The sequence below is a fragment of the Leptopilina boulardi genome, unplaced genomic scaffold (genome assembly GCF_019393585.1).
Source record: "Leptopilina boulardi isolate dan_hultmark-lab unplaced genomic scaffold, ZJU_Lbou_2.1 LbouV2_368, whole genome shotgun sequence".
Classification (NCBI taxonomy): Eukaryota; Metazoa; Arthropoda; class Insecta; order Hymenoptera; family Figitidae; genus Leptopilina; species Leptopilina boulardi.
The window spans coordinates 420,713-442,794 of NW_026137938.1; the positions used below are offsets into that span (position 1 = coordinate 420,713).

General features: G+C 27.0%; 1 protein-coding gene across 4 annotated transcripts in view; it reads right to left on the minus strand.

The window, feature by feature from the left end:
• The window catches only part of LOC127287260 (paired box protein Pax-5), a 185,608-nt gene that overhangs the window by 139,496 nt on the left and 24,030 nt on the right, over window positions 1–22,082 (minus strand). For all 4 annotated transcript variants that reach the window (XM_051314096.1, XM_051314095.1, XM_051314094.1 and 1 more), the window contains exons 2-3: window positions 14,063–14,342; window positions 12,368–12,397 (exon numbers count right to left, since the gene is read on the minus strand). In XM_051314096.1, coding sequence (XP_051170053.1) covers window positions 12,368–12,397; window positions 14,063–14,228 — 196 coding nt within the window. In that variant the 5' untranslated portion in view covers window positions 14,229–14,342. The remainder of the gene's footprint in view (window positions 1–12,367; window positions 12,398–14,062; window positions 14,343–22,082) is intronic.

Consider the following 22,082-nt stretch of genomic DNA (forward strand, 5'->3'; position numbering starts at 1 on the left):
ATGGAACATCTGAATTGTGATACATTGCAGGGAATGGTAGTTTTTTTCAATACCTGATGGGAACTAGAATTGGTTGGTTTCCATTGTCCCGACTCGACAAAATCCCCATTCGATATTTGTCATAATTCTCGTCAACTACCGCACCCTGCTTTAGTGAAACTTTAGTAATTTTATTGTTAAAATTAAAAGTTACTAAAATTTCACTAGAGCAGTGTGCAGTAGTTGACGAGAATTATGATAAATGGCGATTAGAGATTTTGGGGAGTTGTGACAATGGAAACCAACCAGAACTAGAATAGAGAACAACAGGGTGGGGCAGGTGTGAAAAATATAAAAATATGCCATATTTCGAACGTTCTACTAAAAATTTCAGTGTAAAACATGCGACCATTTTAAACTAACCCTTAAGTTTGAGGCAGACGTCCATTTCCAAACGTGAAAGGTTGGTTTCCATTGTCCCCACTCGCCATTTTTCATAATTCTCGTCAACTACCGCACCCTGCTCTAGTGAAACTTTAGTAACTTTTAATTTTAACAATAAAATTACTAAAGTTTCACTAGAACAGGGTGCGGTAGTTGACGAAAATTATGACAAATGGCGAGTGGGAACTTTGGCGAGTGAGGACAATGGAAACCAACTGAAAATGGCACATCGCTTTATTTTTTTTTTCCCACTCATTTTTATTCTAAATTAAAAAGAACTTTTCACATTTAAAAATATAATATTTTAACTAAAAGAAACAATTTTTGTTTTTAAATTATTATTGTATATTTATTGTTATTAATGTTATAAATTTTTGAGTAAATAATAATTGACGTAATATTTCAGAGTAGGCGCAATGTTATATTTGAAATTTTTTTTTAAATGTTAAAAAAAACCTTTTTTTTGTTGCCAAATATTGCAAGATTCAATTAAGAATTTATTAAGAAAATATAAATTTTGATATTTACGTTTTTATTTTTCAGCTAATAAGAGTATAGTTCTTTCGATCGTAGAATCAAATGAAGAGTGCGTACAAATGCGCCTGTTCAATATCCCTTTATATGTTCTTCTGCACATTTGGTTGCATTAACAGGGATAACTTTAATATATCAAAACCAATAACCAAAAATGTTTATACGAGAAAATTTTATTTTTTGGGACTTTTAACAATTATCTTTTTTAAATTATCTTTTGATAGTTCGTATTTTTGAAAATTCGATTTTCTGATAATTTCTCTCCAAATTCATTCATTTAGTAATTCGAATTTTTAGAAATTCGATCTTTTAGTAATTCGAACTTTTAGAAATTCGACCTTTTGGTTATTTGAACTTTTCAAAATTTGATTTTTTGGTTATTCAAACTTTTAACAATTCGATAAAATGGTTATTGAACTTTTATTGAACTTACAATTAGAAGAAAAATCAGTTCTTTTGAACTTAAAGAAAAATGTTCAGTTTTTTAAAATTGAGAAAATTTAAATTCACGGATATTTTTTTTGAAACATTTTGATTTACTGTTTTGAAAATTGACTACATTCTTTCATTTTTAACGCAGGGAGGAAATTTTTTTTTTAGAAAAACATGCAGCATTTAATTAAATTAATGAATTCTGTTGCTTTATTAAGTTTATGTTTCTAATTTTTGTTTTTTTTTTAATTAAATTTTATTATTCTGATTCATATTGATTTAGCAGGTATAAAGTGTACCATGTGGTACAATATGACTTTCCAATTAGAATTTTTACGGTAACTTGACTGAACGCAAATATACGGAGCACAACTTGTCCAACTGAGACCTGTTTGTTATCTAAATATCTGAATTTGCATACTTTAAGGCAAATTATAAGAATAAATTACTCCGCGAGTTTAAAACATAATAATAATAATAATATGTAAATCTACTTAGATATATATATATATTTTTTTTAAAATTACACATATTTTATATAATTTTTACAATTTCTATTGTTTTTACTAAAAACAAAAATAAAAAAGGGCCTTTTTCTTTAAAAAAAAGACATTTTGAGTTAATTTTAAAAATTCAAATAAATTCATTTCTGCAAAATGTAAATTTTCTAATAATTAGATATACTACTAATTAAAAAAGGATGGAACGCAGTTTGCTATTTATAACTGTAATTCCTTTTTTTAACCAAGTAATTTAAATTATCTTCCTAATTAATAGTTTTTCCACACATAACACTCAAGTTACATAAGTTGAATATCAGTATTTCACAAATAGTTATATTGCAAGTACGACTTCAATTGAGGGGCGCGGTTTTAATCGTTCTGCGATCCTCGGGATCTTTTAATATTTTCTGATGCTTATATGCTTTTATCGTTGATCTTTGGTCATATCTATATAGTACTTATACAGATATAGTTAAGGAGTGCGTGCAATTTTAAGCATTATACTGTTAATTGTAATAGTTTGTATTTTTGCATGTCTTGCGCATATCCCTTGGAAGAGATCATCAAGATTTTAATGATACAATAATCCCGCAGTATGCATATACGCATATATTCATGCATACGTGGTATATTATTTAATACTAGTGAATTTTTAATTAATTTTTAATGCTTTTCCTTAAAACGTCTTGATTGATAATACATATTTGCTGTTACGCTCGACATTGGCATCAAAAGTCGATTATAAAGGTGAATGTTTCTGTGAGAGACTCGCAGATATAACGCCGATGTGCCATACTTCGCATACTATGCGAAACCTTTGATGTATGCGTTCAACGTTTAAAATACATTACCGCTATTATGCGAAAGAATCCCTTATAATTCTTACACCCAGTCGTATTAGATCTTTTATTTTGAATTTTGAAAATCTAACTTCAGATTTGTATTCAACGACATCAAAAACCCATGAGTAATAAGATTTATCTCAATTTGATGAATTTTAAATTTTATTCTACCGCCATTTTGAATTTTGAAAATCTAACCTCAAATTCATAATCAGCGATGGCCAAAATCCCCAAGCAACCAGTTTCATCATGATTTGAACGATTTTTATTTTTGGCGTTCGACATTTTAAATTTTGAAAATCTAACATCAATAATTAACGATCTTCTTCTAAAAATTCCACGATTTAAAACAGTTTTCAATTGAAAATTCACTAAAATTTAATTATTGTCTAAATTTTTTCAAAAAATTTCATTAATTCGAAATCAAAGTTTCAATTAACAATCTCCTGAAATTCAATTATTATTTCTAAAAATTTTAACTTGAACTCTTCTAAAATATATTTATTTTTAAAAATTGTATTTAAAATTCTTCACTAAATTAATTTTTTTAATTAATTTAATACAGTTTTTCAACAATTCAGTGAAATAAAAAGTTTTTTTAATTAAAATTACTCTAAAATTCTATTTTTCTTTAATGTTTTGTAAACAAATTTTATCAATTAAAATTTATAAAAGTTTCAATTTAAAATCTTCTGAAATTTAATTACTTCCAACAAAATTTTAACTCGAACACTTCCAAAATACAATTATTTATAAATTTTCTATCTAAAATTCAATTATTGTCTGAAGTTTGTAAAAAAAATTTTCTCACTTAAAATATATAAAAGTTTTAATTTAATATCTCCTGAAATTTAGTTAATTTGAAGAATTTTAAATCAAACTCTTCCAAATTCAATTATTTTTTAAATTTTAATTAAAAATCTTTTAAAATTCAATTATTTTTACAAATTTTCATCTAAAATTAATTTTTTTTCAATAATATTTTAATGAAATTCTTAGATAATTTAATTATTTAAAACATTTTTTAAAATTCTGAATTCGAATAATGTGCATAAATCAGACTTGAACATTTTTCTTCTTTTTTTAATGTAACTTTAAATTACTTTTGTAAATTTGTTTTGAAACTGAATTGAACTTTTGAAAATTTGTTTCAGTTTAATTCGGGTTTAAAAAGAAAAATTCTTGAAAATATTTGAAACATTGAAAAAACATGAAAACATGAAACATTCTTTAATAAATTTGATTTAATTTCTAATAACAAATTGTTTATATAATAAAATATTTATCAACTAATTAAATGTATTGGAAATAAAAAAAAATTCCCTTTTTAGACTTTTCTTGTAATGTAAATCGAGTAAAATTAATTTTTTTTCTTTAAAAAGTCGATCCGAGGCGTAAAATTATAAAAATATAAGACTGTAATTTTTAGAAGCAAAAGTTTGAATTGAAAATTTCAAAAATTATAATTTTAGTAGCGTTTTTAGAAATTTAATATTTATCCAGTACTTTTTATAAAATTCCCTAACTTTTCCCTGAGTTTTCTATCATTTCCCTGATTTCCCTGATCCGTGGCAAACCCTGTCCTAAGTTTTGTTTCTTTGAAACGTGGAATTTTTTTTAATTTCTCATGAAAAAAAGATTAAATATAGTAATTTATTAAATTAAAAAAAATTTTTTCGAAAAAGAATGAACAAATGCCAGGAACATCAATAATAGTAATAAATAATTGAAGAAACTATATATATATACATTAGAAATATAGTTTTGATGTGAAAGAGTAGAAAGAAAGACTGTTTTAACACGGAAGAGATTTTACAGAATTGAGTTCCCATGAGCTCTACCAAAGTCATTGCAACAACCAATAACTGATGGCAATGATGACCGCAGAAAATGCGACAGACTCACCGCTTTATTCGACAACTAACCAACCAATCGGCCGAGGCCTCAGGCTGATATCTATTATACTCTTCTTTAGTTGAATTTACGGACAATGACCAGCTCTATGGCAGGAACGAAACAAAGTTGAGCGTGAGATCTGAAACGTCTATGCTATCTATATATTTATATATATTTCATCAATTAACATTATTATGATTACAAAAAAAAAAGTTAACACTGGACAAAATTCTCTCTTTCAGATACGACTTTTTCGACTAGTTGAGAGATTAAAAAATATACGACTTATTTCGATTTTTATAGTGTAACCATTTTATCGTATTGTCAAAAGTTTGAATTACAGATTAAATTTTTAGAAATTCGAATTATTAAAAAAAATTGAATTTCTAAGAGTTCGAATTATCAAAGTATCGAATTTCTAAAAGAACGAATTACCAAAAATTCGAATTTTAATATAATCGAATTTCCTAATGTTCCAATTATCAATTTAAAAAACTCGATTTTCCGATAATTCAAACTTTAAATAATTCAAATTTCTAAAAATTCTATTTTATTTAATTCGAATTTTTGAATAAATTTAATCCAAAATAAGGCGATACCTTTTTAGATTTAAATTTTAAGTATAGCAAACATTATTTTCCTATCGGAGAAGATTGAATTTGCTACAGATAATAAAAAAAATAATAAATAAATAAAGAAGTAAAATAAAGTAATAAAATAAAAGTTACAATAATTAAAAAAATAATATTTTTTTAAATAACTTTGTTCTTCTTTATACCAGTTAGAATTGTAATAAAAAAAAATTGTTAGCTATACATATGTGTGCGCCTTAACAATATTTCTGCGCAATCTCTTAATTCTCTAATGTGTATTTATTTTCCATCTTATTTTTTTTTTATTACACAATGGCAAATTACATAGCTTCTTCGTTGATAGTAAAGAATTGTCAATAAAAAATCATTGATATTTGAAGGTTTGGCCTTCTTTTATAGCCATATCTAAAACAATTGTTTAAGTTTATTATATACTATAAATAAACGAAAAAAGGAAACTCTATGAAGAGAAGATACTAAAATTATTAAATATCTAAGAATTAGAAAATAAAATCAACTCCAATATAATCCACCTCGAAATATTACAATGTCGTATTGTTAATTGTGAGAAATTATTTTCAATTAAGTAGAAAATTGTAGAAGAAAAACAAAAATGATCTAATAAAAAGAAAACGAAAAAAAAGTAAATTTTTTTCCTTAAACAAATTATATAAACGGAAGGATCATCAAGCCGACAAAAGTCGAGTCGAGCCGAAATTTTTTCGAGCCGAGTCGAGCCCAGCTTGACTCGAGGTATCGAGTACTCGAATTTTTCGAGCACTAGAGTGAATTCGAGTACTCGAATAAGTCGAGTACTCGAAAATTCCGAGTACTTGAATGAATTCGAGAACTCGAAATTTTCGAGTACTCGAGTGATTTCGAGCACTCGAAGTTTTCGAGTACTCGAATGAATAAATGAATGACTACATATTTGAAATTACAAACTCATGAAAAAATAGTAAATTGCTTACAAACAATCGAATATTCAAATTCAATTTACAGAAATACTCGACTATTTTCGAGTACTCGATTATTTCAAGTACTCGTATTCACTCGAGTACTCGAAAATTTTCGAGTTTTTTATACAGCTCGACTCGGCTCGACTCGAAAAATGAAAAGCTCGAAAAATCTCGATCGAGTTGCGAGTATACGAGAATGTGATTGTTTACATACTAAAAAGATAACTGCTAATTGGGTCTATTCTATTATTCAAAATTCTATTTCTATTACCGGTGAGTTTTTTTTAAACAAACGTTTACATACATGTCGAGAGTAATTTTTTTTTAAATATCGTTTTGTAGTACCACTTTTATCTTCCTTTTCTAAAAAAGGATTGATCCATCGTTCACGCCAATATCTGTCGGTTACAAAATGTTTTGCAAATTAGGGTAAACTTAAAATAGTTTTTACAAGATTCTTCACATTATAATATATTTGGATGTTAGATTATATGTATCGAAAGTATTTTTATTATTTTTTAAATTTATAATTAAAATACTTTTTTGAAGAACATCCCTTTACGCATCGAAAATAATTCGCTCATCATTTTATTTAGAAGGTAATAGTGAATAAATTTGTAGATTTTTCTGTTCAATGTGAAAATAATAAATAATTTACAGTGAATATGATGTTTGTAAAAAGTTTAATAAATTTATACGTGAAGCATCAAAAATTGAACATATATATTGTCTCAAAATTTTTTTAGGTTATGCGTTGAATATAAAATAGTCGCCTTCACTTTTTAATGGGTATAACGTAGATTATGAATAAAAAAATAACTCAGATTTTTTTCAATAAATAAATTATTAATAAAACGTTTTTTGTTCAAATATATTCTATTTATATTCTATTTCATATTGCACCTTTTACGATAACGTAATTAAAAGGGATATTCAAGTTTAGTGCTGTCAATTCCTTACATAGACTTACGAAATAACAAAAAATCAGGTATTAAATGGATTTGATTTTTTTAAATTCTTTTTAATTCCAGCCTTCTTGCCGGGATAGATATTATTATAATTATTAATTCTAAATAAATCTGTATAATTTCTAAAGTAATTTTTCAGAAAATTAATATGCAATCCATCGTTACCGTTTCTCCCATAATAAAATAATATCCAAATAGTACATTACCCCAATTTTTTTTAATTTGAATAGAGATTTTACTTTCTGACTTAGAACATTATAAACACATGCTACATTTGGATGTAATAATATAAACATATTTTAAAAATTTAAATATTTTCTTTATTTTAAAAAGAAAATTTTTAGGATTTAAAAAATGTTTAAATTTAGTTAAAATTTTAGAGCTTTTTCATAATAAAGAAATTGATTATGTTAGAGATGTATACAATCTGTAAGTTCTATTCTTATAAGAGTTTAGAGTAAAACATGGTAGTGCCAATTTTTATTACTTTCCGTTATTGTCGCGGCTCTGGTTCATAAATATAATTGCGCCTCAAAGTATTATTTGCTCTTTTTATGTTTGTTGCCTGTTATTCCTGTTACTTTTTACGATCATGGCCTTTCTCGGTCAAGGTATGAGAAGTTATTAGGAAGCGACACTATTTCCGTTTGAGGAGGCATTTGTATATATTGGAGCGCTTCAGAAATTTAATCTTTGTATATACTTTTAAATCGCATGTTATAGAATTTATTTCTAACTGAATATTCAATTATTTGTCGATGATATACGAATTTTTACATTATTTTATTGGATGTATAATTAGATTTTGTATAAATACAAAATTATAAATGAACACAAAAAGTTTCTTAGATATTTTTTTTTACTTTATAAAAATAGAAATTAAAATTATCGGGCCGAATTTCTCTTACCCGACTTTTTATTTAAAAAATTATAATTTAACCGAATATTAATTTAGCAGAATTTTCATAGTAAAGAATTTTAAGCGATTCAAATTTTTAATAATGTCTAAATTTCCAATTCACCAAATATTTATTTTAACAAATTGTTATTTGATATAGAATTCTTAAAACGCCGAATTTCCATTTGTCCGAAATTGCAAATGTCCGATAAAAAATCGACCGAGACATTTCGGCTCGAATTTTGAAATTAACCACACAGCATCTAAACTTGCAACAATATTGGCAACATTGTCGCAGTATTCTAAAATTGCAAAAATTTAACAAAAATTATGAAAATATTGAGGCAATGTTGGCAATATTGCTGCAATTTTAAGAACTGAGCTTAAAAAGAGTTTCTTTAAAATATAAATTCCGTCAAATAAAAATTTGATAAAAATTCGTTCACAAAGAAATTTCGTTAAATGTTAATTGAAAAATGAAAATTTGTCTGAAACATAATTATATCTAATAAAATTCTGACAATTAATTTTTATGGTAAATTTATGCATACCTCAAATTATATCTATTGTAGAAAAAATTTTTTGAAAATAACATTTTAAAAATATTTCCCCTTTAAAATGAGAACAAAAGAAACACGTGCTTTTTTTTACCCAAAAATCATTTGTAAGACAGCGTGCCATCCTATTATCTTTATACCGCAATTGTGGTCATTGAAGTTCTGCGCTACGTTTCTATATACAGCTGCGCCTGCGATTCTGTGGCCAATAGTTATTATGCGCATCGGATTAAATATTGAGGGCGCTTTCAAAGAAACTATCATATATACATGTTATATTACAAAAAAGCCGAATAAAATGAATAATCTCGGAGATTAAATTCGATGTCAAGATAAATGCAATCTTGGCCGAATGGAGAAAATCAAGAAAAAAAAACTTTTTCTACCCATCAACAATTTAGTACATCAAACTTTTTTTTACATTTTAAATTGTATCTATTCCAAGCAGTGTGATATAGAAGAAATTTGCTACTTTCGCAAAGTAAAAACCATAGCTTATATAATATACACGATGTAGAGTTATTTTTTTTGACAATTCGAGCTCAAATGCCTGTTTCCAGATAGCACGTATAAGATTGGAGCAACCTTGCGGTAAGCTTGCTACGCAATATTGCCAAACTTGCCGCAAGTTTACTGCAAGCTTTAAATGTCCCACGTGACCGAAATCTTGCATGATAAGCTTACCAAAAGATTGCATAATAAGGTTGTCGCAAGATTGCTCAGTAAGCTTGCACGGTAAGCTTGTAGCAAGGTTGGTGCAAGGTTGCCAAATAACCTTGCTTTAGACCTAAAAAAAATCTAACCTAATAAAATTATATAAATTAAACGAAACATGTAAAAAAAAAATTTTAGGTTCAATGCAAGGTTATTTGGCAACCTTTCATCAACCTTACTACTATAGCTTACCGTGCAAACTTACTGAGTAATCTTGCGATAATTTTATTGTGCAATCTTGCAGTAACCTTACACTGCAATCTATCGGTAAGCTTATCATATTAGCTTTCAGTCATGTGGGACATTTGAAGCTTGCGGTGCAAATTCGACAATATTGCGCGGCAAGCTTGTCGCAAGGTTGCTGCAAACTTACGTGTTATCTGGGTTATGTTTAATTTTTCTCTAAAATTAATTTGTTAGAATTTTATGACCTCGAATTTACGTTTATTCGAATTTTAATTTCTTAAAATTAATATTTATCATCAACGGGGCTATTTGAAACACTGGGGTTATTAAGAACAAAATTTAGTTTTTGGGTATAGCGTTGATGCTCTCGGTATTTTAGAGCAATGGACAATAACTTCTTTAACTTAAAACACGTTTTTCAATGGTTTTCTGCGCTTTTTTCTTAATAGCACCATTTTGTTATTTTGATAAAAACGATTTTTTTTTGCTCGAAATTCCAGCTCCGATTACAACAACTCTTTGATCCTTTAAAGTGCTCACCAAGAACAAGAAAAAAAATTGAAGTCAATTTTTCCATATATAAAACAGTTACAAGTCTTTAAAGTTGAAATCTAAACCGAATTGACGGTAATCGAAATTGCATTTAACCAAATTACAGAATTCTTAAAACGTTGAATTTTTAATTTACCTAATAAAAATTCGATGTTTTAAGAATTCTGTAAAATGTAAATTTGAACATATGTAAATTTGGCTAGAAAAGAATTCTTTCTGTAAAATAAATTTTTTTTAAATGACTTCTGTAATGAAAATTCGAGCAAATTATAATTTCCGCAAATTCATATTCGATGAAATAAAAATTCTCTAAAATGAAAATTCGTTTAAATAACAATTTTGTAAAATTTTTCATTTAAATTATATGTATAGTCGATTGAACTACAGTTTCAGATTAAAAACATGAATCATGATTGACAAAACTTACTTTTTTGAAAATAAAACTAGAGACAACTTTACTTTAAGAAAAGGAGATTAATTTAATCGTTTTAGTATTAAGATTTTCAAATAAATAATTTAAAAAATGATTGAGTTTTAAAAAACGAAATATTCTTTATATTTATTGCTGAAGTGGAAACTTGCACTTTAGATATCGTTAAGAAATACTGGTTGTTAATTTGCTTTGAGGTTGTTGCCAGGTGTTAGAAATTAAATTTGTTCACCTGCCATGAAACGGTGTTTTTTTCTTTGGGAAATTTTCTTGAGATCCAAATTTCTTTTATTGGGAATAAGAATTGGACTCCAGAGACTTCTATTATAATTATCATTATTATTATTATTATTAAAACAAGTCTCGGACGTATTTGTTTATTCAGATTAATTCAAAATAAAATAATTGTATTCTAAAAAATTAAATTACACCTTCGGAATGAAACAAATTGATTTGGAAAACATTATTTGATGAGTTACATACTAATTAAGATTCAGATAGAAACTAATTGGCTCGGAAATTTGCAATCTTTCGGAATACTTATCAAAACTATGATTGAACATCAAATTGAAACGTAATGATAATTATTTTTATGATAATTTTATATTAATTTATTTTTTTTTTTTTATGACTGGGAATTTTTAAGAATTTTGAGGTGTTATAATTAAATTCGGTTGATAATACCAACGATACAAAAAAATTGTCTGGTGTTCTATTACCGGAAATCGTCTAGTCAAACTAGTGAGAAACTAAATTACACCGTAACGTTTTTGATTTTATTGCTTAAAGTTAACGGTTATTGAAAAGATATAAAATTAGTTCGTGAATCAAAATCAAGTGTTGCTAGTTTGGGTCTTTTATTAAAATAACTTATTTTATCATTTTACATTTAAATTAATTTCAGAATTTCAGTTATAGATTAAGCTTAATTATAATAATGAAAAAAAATTATAAGTATACTTTGATAACTTGGAATTTTAGTTTGTAAAGTATCGAATCGTAAACGACTCAATTCTTGTTTTGTACAAAATTTTAAACGATAAAAGACACAGACTCATTGATCTGTCGAAAGTATACTGACTTCCTGAAAAAACGCGTGGATAATTTATAGTGCTCGCCTTTCATTTAACAAATTGTAATATATTTGAAAAAGTAGAGTAGTTAAAATCAACCAAAATATTAAATGGAAGGCTTCCAGTGAATGTATATAAGTTTTTATTAAAATTTAACACAATTTTTGTTTAACGGTCATTAATAAAAACCCCTTGTCGAAAAAACCATAAAAATACACTTTCAAAAAAAAATTTAGAATTAAAAAATTAATAACGTCTAAAAAATAATTTTTGCTATTTGAACTCCTTTGGAAAAATATTAATAACGATACGCATTAATAAACTCTAAAATTAATTTGTTTGAATTTTCATTTTACAAAATTTTATGACTTCAAATTTGCTTTTAGCCGAATTTTAATTTAAAAATTTTAAATAATATTTAATTATTATTTGAACACAATTTTTAGTGACGACTATACTATATCATTTTATCTCTTGAGCTTTTAATATCATTTTAATAAATTTTAATTTTAAAGAATCACTTTTTTTTACAACGGCAGTTAAAGAAAAATTGTTTTAACTATCTTTAGTCTCCACTGTAGTTAATTTCATTTTGGAGATATATGAAGATGTTTGTGCTACATGTTCAAAGCCGTAGCCGAATTGCAACAATAATGGTTGGGATTATCACACCAATCTTTTTATTACTGACTTTCAATATTGACCTCTTAATGATTCAATCGTTAACTTTCCATTTACATTATGTTTTATATATTGTACATTTTTATAAAATAATTAAATGTAAAAAGATTAATAAGCAAAACTCACCATCTTGATTCATTCCATGTCCTCCATCATCTAAAAAAAGCATTTTTTTTTTAAATAAAAGTTTTTATAATTTTGTGTATCAAAAAAAAAAATTGTTTAATCGTTGATCGTAAAAGTTGAAAACATATAACAACCGATAAAAAAATAGAAAAAATGTAATATTTGTGTTTAAATTTTTAATTCAAATTATTATTCAATATAAAAAGTTATTTTCATGTTTTAAATCGGCATATACATATAATTAACTTTTAAATTAAAATTTTTTATATATAAGAGAGGAAGGTTTTTCTTAAAATTGACTAAACTTTTTAACTTTTACTTTTAAATTTCATAATACTATGGTAATTTAAAGTTGAAACAACAATGAAATGATACAAAAGTTATTGAAATTACCAAATTGTAGCTAAAAAGTCGTTTTTATCGATTTTTCAATACACAGTTTCCTTGTGTGTATCAAATTGATACAAGAATTAAGATCAACTCATGCAACGTTTTGAATCAATATAAGGTATCAAATTGATCCAAATATTTGGATCATTTTCAAGAAATGATCCAGAATATGGGATCATTTTTTGATACCTGAATTGTTATCAAACTATAACTGTCATGGCTGGCATGCACTTATTGACAAGTTTATTAATTAATTTATTCACTGCACTGAATATTCAGATATTAAAAATACTTTTATTATGAATTTTAAGAAAGAGAGAAGCGAAAACTTATAAATTGCGAGCAATTAAATAAGAAAAAATTTATTGCGAAATAAAATGAAATACATTTAATGTTTCAATCAATGAAACTAATCTATACTTTTATAAACAGGTTGACAACCTTTTCGTGATAACTGAGCGCTCATAGCGAGAATTTGGAAAATGCATACACTTTTTGAAAATTTTTGTTGGACATAATTTCAATCCTACCCAACTCTGCTTTGGACGAACATATTTTGGGCTCTTGTTTCCCAACCCTGTTTGTTTACAAATGTCATATATGTCGATTATAATATTGTGTAATAGGAAATTATTAATTGCATTAATTGACAACGCATTAGAAATATTTATCAAGCGTGCATTGATTAAATTTTGTTCATTTATAATAAATAAATTATTGATAATTATTTGAACTATAAAAATAATTAAAAATTTTCAAGTGTTGTGATTGTGAACTTAACCTAAATCTTATGTGATAAACATAAATAAAGGTTAGTGTATTTAATTTTATTTCGAAATAAATTTTTTCTTATTAAATTGCTCGCAATTTATATGTTTTCGCTTCTCTCTTTCTTAAAATTCATAATAAAAGTATTTTTAATATCTTAATATTCAGTGCAGTGAATAAATTAATTAATAAACTTGTCAATAAGAGCATGCCAGCCATGACAGTTATACTTTGATACCTTATATCGAATCAAAACGTTGCATTCCAAAATGATACCATCGAGTTTACAGTGTATCCGTTCTAAATAAAATTTTCAGAATCAAAAAACTTATTAATTAGTCACGCCCAACTCTCTCCTATATTTATTTAAATAAATTATATAATCATCATAAAAGCAAACAAGCTTTCAAGTTGGTTATTAAATTTAAATTGTAATCAATAATGTATGTGAAAAAAATCTAACGAATGAGAAAAGAAAGACACTTATGTTTTTTTTTTAAAAAAACATACGTTTTTTCTTTGATTCTTCATGTATACCTCCTGGGGTTGAAGATCCATGATTATGAAGGTGAAGAGACAGCGAGTCTTGGGAATGTGTATGAATTGTATTAAGGGCATTTCCGGTAGAGTCACCTGTGTTTACGCTAACCAGATGAAGGGCACCATGTTGCTGTGAATGTGCCGGCAGCTCCATGCTGATCATAGCTGACCCTTATTTACGGAATTCTTGCAGTTTTTATCGTTTCATTTTTCCTTCGCGCATTTGGAGGAATAAATCTCGTTTATAGGATGTAATCTCCCGATATCAATCTGTTGCCTGTAACAAAACGGAAAATAAATTTAATTCATTGATATTTATTTTTAAATTCAGAATTGTTTTTTTTTAATATTAGACTTATTTATTTATAAATTTTTAACTTTGAAAGTATATTTAACCTGTTTTGAACCTACTTTGAACCCACATTAAATCTATATTGACCCTGATTTTAACTATTATTGAACCTGTCTTGAACCCACATTAAATCTACATAAACCTTGATAATATCAAATTCTAATCCTCAATATCATTCAGAACTAAAAAATAAGTATTTTAATTTCGCATGGACAAAACTTCAGATAACAACACAGAAAAAACTTGGACTCATTTTTGTTGCAACTCATTTTCTTTTGGGTATCGAAATGAGTATGGGACAAACTTCATGTTATTCAAAATGATATTGGCTGGAATTTCAGATTTCTAAGTTGGCATCATAAGCAGAGTAATTTTGTATTTCAATTATTGTTTCTAATATTTCAACAACACCAGAAAGATTATTTTGACCAGTACGAATATTTAGAAGTTTTTAAATAAAAATTATTTATTATTATTTACGTAGATAATAATTAATTTCATAAGTTTTTAAATTTACCGCTATTATTTAAGTTGGCAGTACCGTTCCTGTTGTCAAAACACATGTTTTCATTTTTATAACCTAAAAACATATTTCCTTTATTATTTTATTACGCGATTACAAGCAATTTTTAATCAAATATATTAAGTCTAGCGTGTTATTTACTTCTTTGTAATTATTATATTTCATGTTTTTGTGCAAAATTATTCGTTATTTCACAATATTTTTCCATTTTTCTTTTTCTCAAAATGAAACTTGCCTGTTTCATTTTGATACTTTTACCTTAGAACTCGAAATGAGACAACCAGTTTCATTTTTGTTGCGAATCAAATTGAGTATAGAATCTATACTCAATTTGAATTCAGGTTTTTTCTGTGAACATATGAAAAAAGGTTTATAAAAAATTTGTCATTAAAAATTCTGCTTAAAAAAATTGTTTAAGCCGGGATTCTACTATTCTTCTTGAAAAAAGGTTTATAAAAAATTTGTCATTAAAAATTCAACTTAAAAAAATTGTTTAAGCCGCGATTCTACTACAAGGTGGTCACAAGATTGAGTTTATCAATTTTTCTGACATTTTCCTGACATTTTACTGACATTACAACAAATTTCCCTAACAACAATTTTTTTTGTTCAGAGCAAAGAAAATATAAAAAAAATTTATTTGAATGTAAACAACTACAGAATATTTATCATGGCTCGTTATTCATGTTCGAAATATAACCAACCAATCAAAATCGTCTTCTAGAGAAACTATTCGTGTACTGTATGGTGCTTACTGGCTAAGTGTCTTTTTGTAATAGATATGGCGGTCTCAATTTCTATAATCTTCCTGACAAAAAATTTTTTTCCCTGACATTCCCCTTACTTCATTGACAAAAAATTTTTTCCCTAACTTTACTGACATGTGACCACTCTGTAATATTCTTCCTGAAAAAAGGTTTATAAAAAATTTGTAATCAAGAATTAAACTTAAAAAAATTGTTTAAGCCAGGATTCTACTGATCTTCTTGAAAAAAGGTTTATAAAAAATTTGTCATTAAAAATTCAACTTAGAAAAATTTTTTAAACCGAGATTCCACTATTCTTGAAAAAAGGTTTATAAAAAATTTGTCATTAAGAATTCAACTTATAAGAATTAAACTTAAAAAAAAGGTTTATAAAAATTACATTATCTAGAGTATAATCATCTGAATTATCTTAAATTATGAAATATTCTAAAGTACCTTGAGGTACTGTGAATAATCTTAACCCACTTGGAAAGATTCCCCGGAAAGTGCCCCCTGGAGGTTTTATCAGAATTCCGCCGGAATTTCATCGGAGTTCCAAAATTTCGACGGAACTCCGTCGGAATCCTATCGTAAATTCTTTGGAATTCCGACGAAATTACGTTGGAAGTTCCGGCGGAATTCTGATAGAACCTCCAGGGGGCACTTTCCGGGGAATCTTTCCAAGTGGGAAAAATCTGGTAGTACTTATTTTAAAACAAAGTATACACCCAAGTTTTTAGTTTTTTCCTCCTTACCTAAAAATTGAGAATGCAATTGTTAAACTATCCCTTTTAAATAAGTAAAAAAAATGTCTGGATTATTAATAATGATAATGATAATATTTGAAGAAAGAAGAAAGAAAGAAAAATGATGTATCTCGTAAACGTTAAATTTATCTATTTTAAGAACGCAATAGTGACTAATGCTAGAAAAGCATTATGTGCGCGCAGTACAATTTAGAGGAAAAGAAAATAAAACTGTCGATTTCTTTGAAAGTTTATGTGGTTGCGAAACATGAAGGGTAGTTAGTAAAGTACGCAGTGCACTGAGTTCCATAAACAATGGGTTTAGGGTTGCGTGTGCTATGTAGATCTACTCCCACGGTAAAAGTAAGAGAGACGAGCAAACGAGACTGAAAGTTAGTTTAGTCTTAATACCAAGTTGTTCGCAGTTACTTGCTCACCCACTTTACTTCACTTATACTCAATAACGTAAAACAAGCCTACATACGCAGGATTTGCTCAGGAATATTACCGACATTTACACCACCTATTCTCCTACGTTCCAACCTCTATTAGGAGGTTTCTATTCATAGGTTTAAGCTTAAACGTCTCGTGGATGGTTACGGAGAAGAACTTAGAGATTTTTTTTCTTCCTAAGCGCAGTGGACTTGGAAGATCATTCCTTTACAAGACATAAAAAAAAGTATTCAGAATTCTTCGCATACTTATTTCACGTCTCTTAGACTTCATTTCCTTGGTATACAATGTTTGAAAAGTGGTCAAACACCCATAAGGATGCCTCAGTGCAGAGATATACATAAAGAAAAAGCGTTGCAAATAAGTCCTATAGTGATATATATATACGCAAACTTTTTATTTTATTTTAAATTACTCACAAAACAGTCCTTTTTACTTTTTAAAAGAAGCTTATTAGTGTCAAGTTAATAGAAATACTCGTGCAAGGTAATAAATATATTAATTCTTATCTCTTTTATTATTTCATTTTGAATAAATTTTTCCAGAAAAAAATGTGGACTTATTTTTTTTATCCGAGAAATGTACTCAATAATATAAAGATGTTAACAATTTTATTAATTTTAGAACTCAATTAATATTTGTTTATGTAATAAAATTAATTTTTTAAAATTTTTCAAATTTTCTAAAATTTATTACTTCTTGAAGTATTTTTATTAAAGATAATAAATAATAATAAATAAAAATGTTACGCCATCCACGTGACAATAGATTTAGAGGCAACAAAATTTAGATTATGTTTGCGATTTATAGATTAAAAATACTCATAGAGGGTAAAATTTTAATACAAAGGATATTAATGTCTTCATTATACCCAAAATATTAAGAGCATTTGAACCTTCGTGACGTCACAAATCATGGCGCATGACACGCAAACTTCTCAGGTATGTGAAAAGCACAATTTTGAATATTTTTTAAAAAAACCTTTTGGAAAATGTTCAGAATAACATAGACTCTGTCTGTTATCTGCGGAAAATTCAAAATTTTGCGTTTAAAACGTTTTTTAAACAATGTTAAGGTCACAAATCATGGCGCATGACACGCAAACTTCTCAGGTATGTGAAAAACACAATTTTGAATATTTTTTAAAAAAACCTTTTGGAAAATGTTCAGAGAAACATAGACTATGTCTGTTATGTGCGAAAAATTCAAAATTTTGCGTTTAAAACGTTTTTTAAACAATGCCTACATATAAGCAATTCGTGTATTTTTCCTTACTTGTGACAACCAACTTAAACATTGTTTAAAAAACGTTTTAAACGCAAAATTTTGAATTTTTCGCACATAACAGACATAGTCTATGTTTCTCTGAACATTTTCCAAAAGGTTTTTTTAAAAAATATTCAAAATTGTGTTTTTCACATACCTGAGAAGTTTGCGTGTCATGCGCCATAATTTGTGACCTTAACATTGTTTAAAAAACGTTTTAAACGCAAAATTTTGAATTTTCCGCACATAACAGACAGAGTCTATGTTATTCTGAACATTTTCCAAAAGGTTTTTTTAAAAAATATTCAAAATTGTGCTTTTCACATACCTGAGAAGTTTGCGTGTCATGCTCCATGATTTGTGACGTCACGAAGGTTCAAATGCTCTTAAATAGAAACTGATTTTGATTTTATATAATTAAAAATTAATTATTAATCCAGTTAAAACTATCACTGAACATAACCTAAACTTTTTTTTACCTATAAGGTCCTTTTCTTCATCCGAAATATGACATATATATTTATATTTTTGACACCTAATTCACCCTGCTTTTCTCTATTCTAGTTCCCCTCTATGTAACGAAAAAAGGTACCATTCCCTGTAAAGTTTCACAATTCAGATTTTCCACTTATTATTACATGAAATATTTTACTACCGCGGTAATTCCCACTTAAAATTTAAAATATATCTTTTTTTTAAATAATATGCCTACTGGATATTGTTTAAGAATGCTGTTAAAATGTAAAATAAGCTTAGTAAACAAACACCCCTAACCTCAAAATTTATACTAAATCACAAATCCAGAGAATTTATCAATGCAATTGAATCAAATATATAACAAAATTAATTATCAACACACATTTTAATTTTATTATATGTCAACAACCGTTTTCCATGTTTAAAATATGAGTAAAATTAATAAAAGTGTAAAACAAATTTTTTTCCCGCATAAGAATAACATTGTATCGTCTGTTTGTTTTCCCTTCAGCTATCAATGTTATTTAATTACAAATTTTAAAAGTTGTCATTTATACATACATTCAAAATTTACTATTTTTCGGATAGAGCCCCGCAACAATTTAAAAATTTCAAAAATTTTGTTAATCTTTATTAGGTATTTCACTTTCAAATATGGCTGCCCGATCAGCTGGAAGCCTGGAGGGACAACAAATAATTTTACTATAGTCCATCTACAGTTGGTAACGTTGAAAACTTCAAAAACTTAACCTCAAAATCACTTGTTTGACAGTTCTTTATTGTTTTTTTCGTTTGTTGTCCCTCCAGGCTTCGACGTCATCAGCCTCTGACGTCACAAGGTAAAATGCCTAATTATTATGAAGAGGATTTTAAAATATATGCTGAATGGCACTTTTTCGCGAGTTATCATGGCAAAGGGCCTTGCGATGGTGTCGGAGGTACCGTAAAACGAGCAGCAGCACGGGCAAGTCTTCAGTTGCCATTTGATAAAAAAATTTCAACTTCACAGGAACTATATGAATGGGCTAAAAATTCGAGTAGTTTCCAAAATATTGATTTCAAATTTTCCTCAATCGAAGATTACAAAAGAGCAACCGAAGTTCTTAATCTTCGATATACAAAGGCAAAAACTATTCAGGGTACACAACAATTTCATTGTGCAATCCCAAATAAAGATGGATCTTTAACTATGCGGATATTTTCCAGCTCAAATGAGAATTATTCTTGCAAAATATTTAAACGTCAAAAAATTGGATAAAAAAAAAGATCAAAATTTTAGTTCCAAATACAAGTTTATTATTATAATTAACTCCATTTATAAGTTTTTATTAATTAACTCTTTTACTGAAACATTAGAAATAATATTTGAGTAAAAAAATGTTTAAAAATTTTGAAAAATTCGAAAAAAATATTAAAAATTGTTTTCCCACGACCGGACTAGGCTTAAAATTTGTGTTATAAGAAGTAGTTTTTTTGAAAATTTGTTGAAAAAAATCGAAATATACAAACACTTTTAAAAATAAGATTTTTATCTTAAAATTACAAAAAATAAGGTTATTAATTTTTTTTTAATTTTTTGCATGAAAGTTTTGAAAAGTTCATTTGAAAACACACAATTTGAAAAAAAAAATTAAAATTGGTGCATTTATCAAAAAATTATGAGCCTTCAAAAAAAAAAAATTTTTTTTTTTTAAATTTTGAAAAATTTATATCTCGAAAACGGCTTTATAAAAAAATTTGAAAAAAATCAGGAAGCTCTTTTTCAATGAGTAAAAAAAGGTAAAAAAATTTGAGCGAAATCAAAAATGTCCAAGTCGATGATATGTTGGAATGGCGAGGACCGCCCCATATACAGACTTATATATCTGATGAGGACAAGAAAATGTGTTGAAACGCGTCATATTTATTATACAGACTTTAAATTATTAAAAAGCTATATTAGGCCAAACAAAAACTATCATCTTTTATTTATAAATTATGGCTTCTCAAACTAATTGACAAAAAAAAATTGAACTCAATATTTCAATACATAAAATGTTACAAGTCTTTACAAGTTAAAATCTGTTTTGAATAGCCCCAGTTGACGGTTATATTCTATATATATTAACAATCAGGTTGTTCAATTTTCTTCGTAACAGTTTGCTCGCGCATATAAAGAAATTGGAAGAATTTATTTAGGTCCTTTTGCGAAAAGAAATAAAATGTTTATATAGAAATAATTATTTCTATATAAACAATTTATTATAATTTATAATAATTAACATTAGGTTTGCTCTCCAAGATATCAAGAAATTAGAAGAATTTTATTTAGTTCCATTTTTCCTTTAGCGTATATATATATCTATAGGCGCACTGATTTCTCTAACACGCATAACAGCGAAAAACCCGCAAAGTTTAACAACGCGTGTCAATATATGCATCAAGAAATTGTTCCAAGTAATAAAAACATCTGTTTCTCGATATATATATATATATTACATGCGGTTGAAATATTGGACGAAATGAATAAATTGCATATATATGTATGTATGTATATTGTATTCTCTCTCCCAAGAGTCTTGAAGAATATCGCGAATCATATATTCATCATACTCGCACAACTCTTACGCGAAAACGTTCGATACATTATGCAACTTCTCGGTTCATAAACGAAGACGCATGCTGGGAATTTGAAGAGATTTCTCAGATAGTTTCAAGTCTTTCACAGAATTCTTTTGAATTCCCTTGATAAATTCTGGATTTATGCTTCTTAATTTTTTTTATTTTTAAAATTGTTATACATTTGTTAGGCAGTGAATTACCAGGAAATGATAAAAAAAAGAAATTTCTATTTCTATATAAAAAAATATAATTTTATGACATGGGATATTTGAACTATTACCAAGGTCTTGAGAAGATTTTCTTTAACAATAATATTAATTTTAATAAAAAAAGAAGTTATTTTCAACTTAAAATTTTGTTATTTAAAATTTTTTTTGAATACATCTATAATTCTGGCTAATATATTTTACCTTAAATAATTGTTTTTTGAACATTAACTGAAATATCACTTTTAGGTATATATATTATATAAAAAAATGATGCAATTCGAATAAAGTATTTTTCTCATTACAAATTTCGCTTTGATAAAGAAGAACTAGCATAAAGATTTTCCGTTCAATATAGTGATCATAAAAATTCTAGTTCGCGGTCATTATACATATTATACATGACCGAAGGAATGGAAGATGAGACGTAACGGAGGATAAGTGAGCAAGTTTTGGGAAACCACCTGTGTGTGTGGTTGTGCGGCACGTGCCAGCATCTAATCTTCAGATGCTACCTATACGAGAATCCGACAAGTTCTCATAAGCATAAAACAGGTATGGGGTAGAGAGCCCAAACATCCAGCAGGTAACAAAAGGAGCATTCCTCCGTCGATCCGTTCACTAATAAACCATTACGGAACACCTGT